This window comes from Colobus angolensis, unplaced genomic scaffold, assembly GCF_000951035.1.
Source record: "Colobus angolensis palliatus isolate OR3802 unplaced genomic scaffold, Cang.pa_1.0 Scaffold141, whole genome shotgun sequence".
NCBI classification, from domain to species: Eukaryota; Metazoa; Chordata; class Mammalia; order Primates; family Cercopithecidae; genus Colobus; species Colobus angolensis.
The window spans coordinates 8,498,712-8,505,660 of record NW_012114500.1 but is presented as its reverse complement, the minus strand read 5'-3'; the positions used below and the strand labels follow the sequence as shown (position 1 = coordinate 8,505,660).

Genomic DNA, 6,949 nt, shown 5'->3' with positions numbered 1-6,949 from the left:
GAAGGACTGGGTACTTTCTCTGTTGAGTCCAATGTTTCTTCCGTTATTCCATGCTAGGCAGTAACAAGTTCTGTCTTGCCTGAGTAATAAGCTCCAAACCTCGGAACCGCACCCATCTTGAGAAGGCGGAGGGCGCTGAGGTTTTTTCTGATAAGTGCAGCTGGCAGACACTCTATACGCTTAATCACGGGCAAATCCTAGCTAAGCTGTCTACCAAACTAGTCCCTCTTTTTCCCATTGCCCACGTGGATGGCTGTTGGTCTTTTCTGCAACAAATCCAGGAGTTTCTCCTTTTTGTTTTTATAATTGCTCCAGTAGAAGCTTTCGGATTTAACTCTCCGCTTTTTAAAGCAGAATCGCCATCCCAGGGGCGCAACCATGAAACAGTTAGACATCCATGAGAGACAATGCCCTCCATGGCCCACTTTCCAGGCAGAGAGAAGCAGCTCTGGGCGGACCGCCAAGGCTCTGGCCCGAGGGGGTCTTTAAGTGGAGTACCCTGTCTTCAAGACCCGGCTCTCAAACCACTGACGCGCTGACGCTGCAGCCCTGGACCTTCTGGGGTCCTCCTCCTCTGCCCCGCACTGCTGACGGCGGGACTGGCAACTGGGCGGAGATCGACCCCGGGCCCGCACAGCCCCTCCCGAGATCCACCTCGCAGCTCCCTCACTTCCTGCCCTCCGGAGGCGGGCCCGGCCAGTGCCGCGGAGGCCAGCGCGGCGAGCTCCTCCCCAGCAGCAGCGGGACGGCCACACCCTGCGCGTTGCGCGGGCTCGGGTGCGGTCTCCGCTGCTGCGCCCTGCGCGCCGCAGCTGCACACCGGACGGCGCCCCAAAAGCTGCTGCGCCGCGCGTCCCGCCCAGCCTGCCCTCGCGCTGGTCCCAGTCGCGCCCCGCAGCCCTCGATCTCCCGTGACTTCCTCGGCCAGGCCGCCCGCGCCTCTGGGACCATGTTGCGCTGGCTGCGGGGCTTCGTGCTGCCCACCGCGGCCTGCCAGGAAGCGGAGCCACCGACGCGCTACGAGACTCTCTTCCAGGCGCTGGACCGCAATGGGGACGGAGTGGTGGACATCGGCGAGCTGCAGGAGGGTCTCAGGAACCTGGGCATTCCCCTGGGCCAGGACGCCGAGGAGGTGGGTCGCTGCCGGGGCGCCGCCTGAGCGCAGGGAGGGCTGCGGGCGCTGGGGACGCTGCGAGGACCTAGGAGGGCGGCGGCCCCAGGCGTTGCCAGGAGGAAGGAGGAACTGTGGCGCCCAGCGTTCCGGTGGCTTCAGAAACTCGGGCATGGGGCCGCGATCGGCGACCCCGGTAATAGAAGTGGGTCATAATACGAAAGGCTGCTGGTATTTGTCCAGATAAAATGAGTGTTGTGGACACTCTGGCCCATGGGCACTGTTACATTTTTAAGACCCTTTTGTCCTGAATCCATCCCAGGTTCTTTGTCTGTTTTTTTGTTTTGTTTTGTTTTAATACCTTGCAAACATGTAATCATTTTTAGCCGTCAGAATTAAGTTCTGTAAAAAGGCTCACACATTCGATCTCTTCGAAGCTGGTTTCTTACACCAGCTATGTGTGTTGTCTACCGTTTCAAAACTGTTTGAAAAAGAATCACGTTTCCCCCACTTCCTGTTGAGAAGGAATGGCGACATTCCATTGTTTAAGACATTCCTAGGTTAGTGCCCTAGGTACATAAATTGATCTGAAGGGTTAACCTGCGTCTGAGCAATTTCGTTTTCTCTGAGTCATCTTAACTGTGCCCCTGAACTTCTGCCCCTTTAGTAGGGTGGAGATAGGTGGAACTTCTCCAATCCTGTTGAAGCGTTCCCTGACACTGGCATTCTCTAGCCAAAGAGGGAAAGTGATTAGGTTACTATGAGGGCCTACAACTGTTATATTGTTATATTTAACTTCTCTTTTAATGTCTTTGGTAGTTACAGGCCTCTTCAGTTTACTGTTTCTTCTAGAGTCAGATTTAGTAAGTTACAATTTTTTTTTTTTTTGAAACTGCCCGTTCTGTCTGAGGTTCATAATACTCGCTGATGATTTTATAAAACTTCTGACTGTATCTGTAGGTAGGTTCTCTATTTCATTCCTGATATCTATCCTTTTCTCCCCTTCAATCTTGCCAAAGTTTTGTGTATTTTATTCATATTTTGAAAGAACCAACTTTTGGTACTTTTTGCTGATTGTCCCAGAAATGGCCCTGTTGGAGTTCCCCACCATGTCCAGTCATTGGCTGAAAGCAGCCCAGGAAAGGGACGGCCTTGCTGCAGTGCATCAGCAGATGCCAGGGCTAGAGGCTAGAGGGCGGAAGTCGACTGTGTTCCTCACAGTAGGCGCCTCCATAGTGCCTACAATATACAAAAGCTCTTTGGAGTCCTCAGTGATTTTTAAGATTGTAAAGGGATCCTGAGATCACAAAGCTTGAGAATCGCTGCTGTACCATCTTTTTTATATAACTGCATCATATTCTGTTATACGTTTGTATCCTAGTATATGTTACCAATTCTTTTTAAACCACCATTTAGCTTATTGATAGTTTAAAAACAATGTAAGTGAAATTGCAATGAATGTCCTTTGTATTCATTTTCTCATTCTGGTCCAGTTACTTTCATAGGATAAATTTTGAGGAGTGGACATGGCTGAGTCTGAAGGTAACACACATTTTAAATTGGGATACATATTGCCTTTGGGAAACCTTGAACCCATTTTCACTCTCTTTTGACTGACAGTGCTTGCTTCTCTACATCCTCACTCATTCAGGGTATCAGTCTTTATAAAGTCTCCTATTCTGCAGGTGGAGTTCCTTTTCACTTCCTGTCTTAGTCCATTTAGTGTTGCTATAATGGAATACCTGAGACTGGGTAATTTATAAAGAAAAGACATTTATTTAGCTCACAGTTCTGCAGGCTGGGAAGTTTAAGAAGTGTGGTGCTGGCATCTGCTGGGCTCCTGGTGAGGGCTTTTCTGCTGTGTCACAACATGGTGGAAAGTCAATTGAAAGTGGCCATGTGTGAAGAAGCAAAATCTGAGGGTTGTTCTGGCTTTATAACGACCCAGCCTCGAGGGAACTGATCCATTCCTGAGGCAACTAATTCAGTCTCATGAGAGAGAGAACTCACTCACTACTGCAAGAATGGCACCAAGCCATTCATGAGGGATCTGCCTCCGTGACCCTGACACCTCCCGCTAGTTCCCTCCTCCCAACATGGCCACATCAGGGATCAGACTTCAATGTGAGTTTTTGTGGGGACAAACAAAACATAGTACTTGCTTTGCCTTTTTGTTCTATTCACACCCTCCACAGGATTGCATTATGCCTACCCATTTGGTGAGGGCAGTCTTCTTTAATTGGTTTACTGATTCAAATGCTACCCTCCTCCAGAGACATCCTCACAGACACGCCCAGAAATGTTTTACCAGCTATCTGGGCATCGCTTAGTCCAGACAAGTTGATAGATAAAATTAACCATCACACGTGGGATAGAATTAGGATTACATTTATGGGGGAAATTTTCAGAGGCATGTCAGGGGTTTGTGTAATGTCAAGGAGTGAGGAGATTGGCCACTTGGGCATAGAAATGAGAACTGTGGGATGACTCTTCAGTGGAAAGTTTCAAGGTAGTAGTTTGTATCAAAACCAAAACTCAACTTGAAGCAAAATCTCTATAAACTTTCATCTGATTTGATCTCATCTCCGTGTTTCCAAGCATTTGTAATGAATTGAGCATTTAGAAGAGAACAAATTTCTGTTTAGGTTTCTTTAGATTTTAGATGGAAAGAATGTAGAAATAAGAGTAGAATGTAGAAATAGGCATAAGGACTATAATAGCTAACCATTACTAAATGTTCCAGAATTATCCAGGGAAGAGAAAAGAATTCAAGGCAAGTCCTGAGACAAAATTAAGAACCAATTGGAAGTGAAAGCGCTACTTTTTTTTTTTTTTTCTGATACGACCTTTCTTCTTCTTTTTTTTTTTTTTGAGACGGAGTCTCGCTCTGTCACCCAGGCTGGAGTGCAGTGGCCGGATCTCAGCTCACTGCAAGCTCTGCCTCCCGGGTTCACGCCATTCTCCTGCCTCAGCCTCCCAAGTAGGTGGGACTACAGGCGCCCGCCACCTCGCCCGACTAGTTTTTTGTATTTTTTAGTAGAGACAGGGTTTCACCGTGTTAGCCAGGATGGTCTCGATCTCCTGACCTCATGATCCACCCGTCTCGGCCTCCCAAAGTGCTGGGATTACAGGCTTGAGCCACCGCGCCCAGCCCATGCCCACAACCTTTCTTTTCTATATGTTCCAAATCTCTTCATTATGAAATTAGTGAAAAATTAAAGTTAAAAATTAGAGAAAATTCACATTAAGTTCTCCTAGGACTCAGTAGTATAAGGGTATAGACTGAGGGTAGAATGTAGTATGAGAACAAGAAGATACAGTATTTAACATTACTAATTTTCTCATACTTGTCTAGTAATCCTATTTCCTTTTAAAAATCTTCAGTTATTTTCTTCTCTTTATGCACCTCCTTCTCCCTCTCCTCTTCCTCCTTCTACCCCCATCTTCTTTCTTTCTGTGGAGCCCTCAAGAATGGGATTAGTGCTTGTATAAAAGTGACCCAGAAGAGCTTCCTTGCCCCTTCCACCGTGTGAGGACACAGTGAGCAAACAGTGGTCTGTGGAACCAGAAAGTGGGTCCTCACTAGACACTGAATCTCCTAGCACCTTGATCGAGGACTTCCAGTGTCTGGAACTGCAAGAAATCAATGCTTATTATTTAAGTAAGCCAATAGTATTTTTGTCATAGCAGCCCAGACAGACTAGGACAATTGCCAAGAGCAAGAAGGGAAGCAGCAAGCTATAAAAGGTTCCATCCTTGGTGTGAATTGACTGTGTAACCCTTGTCAAGTTTGAGCCTTACTGGAGCTTTACTTTCTTATTCTTAAAATGCAGATATCTTGCCTGCGTCCTGAACAGAGCTTTTAACAAGGTTATATGTGGCTGAATATGAAATTTCATGTTAAAAAAACCCTTTAAAATGTGGCGTCCCATTTACTAGCTGGTGAACTTCTTGAGGATCCTCTGTGCCCATGGGTATGAAGTATATGCCAAATGATCACCCAGTGTTAGAGGAGTGGGTGGGCTGGTAACCTGATTTCAGGGCCCTTCTAACTCTTACATTCTATGATTTTTTTTTTATTCTGTCTTTAAATTTTTACATTTACAATCACAGAAAAAATAGAGTCACATAGAAGAATAGTAGCTTAGCAAATGTTTATTGCATTGAATGGAAACAGGATTCACTCCATTAAGTAATTCCTCTGTTAACAAGGAAAGTTCATTTCATTTTTATTTCATTAATATTGCTTTTTTTTTTTTTTTTGCCGGTAACATTTTGATTACTCTGGCTCCAGCAAGTCTGGAGTTTGTTCTCTATCTGCATGCTTTTTGAGGAAAAATCTCGCTCTATCAGCCAGGCTGGAGTACAGTGGTGCAATCTCGGCTCACTGCAGCCTCTGCTTGCTGGATTCAAGCGATTCTTGTGCCTCAGCCTCCCAAGCAGCTGAGATTACAGGCACATGCCACCACACCTGGTTAATTTTTGTGTTTTCTAGTAGAGATGGGGTTTTGCCATATTGGCCAGGCTGGTCTTGAATTCGTGGCCTCTAGTGATCTGCCTGCCTCTGCCTCTGAAAGTGCTGAGATTACAGGCATGAGCCATCATGGCTGGCCCATTTACTTAATATTTTAATTGTCAGACACTTTATGGTTTCTGGCACAATATTAAGGAGACATGATATAGAAATGATAGGGTGAATTTTAGGGCATCACAACAGAAAGATTATGGTATAAGAAAAACAATGAAATTCCAACTACATTTCTGTCAAATGTTCTAAAACATATAAAATCTGTATCTTTTGTGTTTTCTCCTGATTTATCTTCCAAATTTGATGTTACCCTTCTCTGCATAAATCAAGTGTCTGAAAGAATGAAAAAAATGGAAGAATTCTTTAGTAAGGCATAAAATACCCTTTCAATCTTTGTAGCATTCTAAGCCTTTTCAGTCACCTTTCCAAACTCTCAACATGCCATATTCCCTGACTAGACCACAACCATGTACATTGATCCCTTTATTTTCTTCTCTCTGCCTGAGATTTCTCTCATTCCCCCTTCTCTGCCTGGTATATGATTCCCATTGTTTAAGGGCCCAGCTAACCTTTATAATTTTCCTAGCCCACTTTCTTTATCGGTATTCCAGAAAAAACATTTAGAAAGAAGCTTCCACAAGACAACATTCTGTAATACACTGCTTAACTTATTTTGACCATGCCGAGTTCAAAAATCTTATCTTTTTAAGGATCAAATGGAGCCCACCAAGTTATCTATATTTGACAGGATTTATGAAAACAAAAGGATTTATTGAGAAAGTTTGAAGCCTAACCCTGAAATGTGGATTGTAGTGTTTACTACACATGAACTGGTTTAGTGGATATAATGGTTATTATTACAGGCTATGGAATCAGAACAGGGTTCAAATGTTTTCACCACTTGCTAGACTGTGGCCTTGGGCATGTTATTTAATGCCTGGAGGCCTCAAATGTTAACTACAAATGGTAAGAACTACCCAGTAACTTAGCATAAATAGTAAATTCATTCATTTAATATTTTTGAACAGTGCCAGACATGTTTAATGAACTGGGGATATAGTGGTAAACAAGACCGATGGCGTTTTTCATTGTATTCCTGACACCCTCCCTATAGTAAATACCGACAGCCTTCTTCATTGTATTCTCAACACCCTCCCTATAGTAAATAGGTCTGCGTGTGTTGTGTAGGTGCTTGGGAAATAAAAAATAATAAGCAGGGGGCGGAGCAAGATGGCCGAATAGGAACAGCTGCAGTCTCCAACTCCCAGCGCGAAGGACACAGAAGACCGGTGATTTCTGCATTTTGAACT

At 44.9% G+C, this 6,949-nt stretch overlaps 1 protein-coding gene across 1 annotated transcript in view; it reads left to right on the top strand.

Moving 5' to 3' along the window:
* Window positions 1-220: 220 nt before the first annotated feature.
* Window positions 221-6,949, top strand: part of SLC25A24 (solute carrier family 25 (mitochondrial carrier; phosphate carrier), member 24) — a 66,721-nt gene continuing 59,992 nt past the window's right edge. Inside the window, exon 1 of the mRNA XM_011935222.1 lies at window positions 221-1,132. Within this exon, the coding sequence (XP_011790612.1) occupies window positions 398-1,132 (735 nt within the window). The 5' untranslated portion in view covers window positions 221-397. The remainder of the gene's footprint in view (window positions 1,133-6,949) is intronic.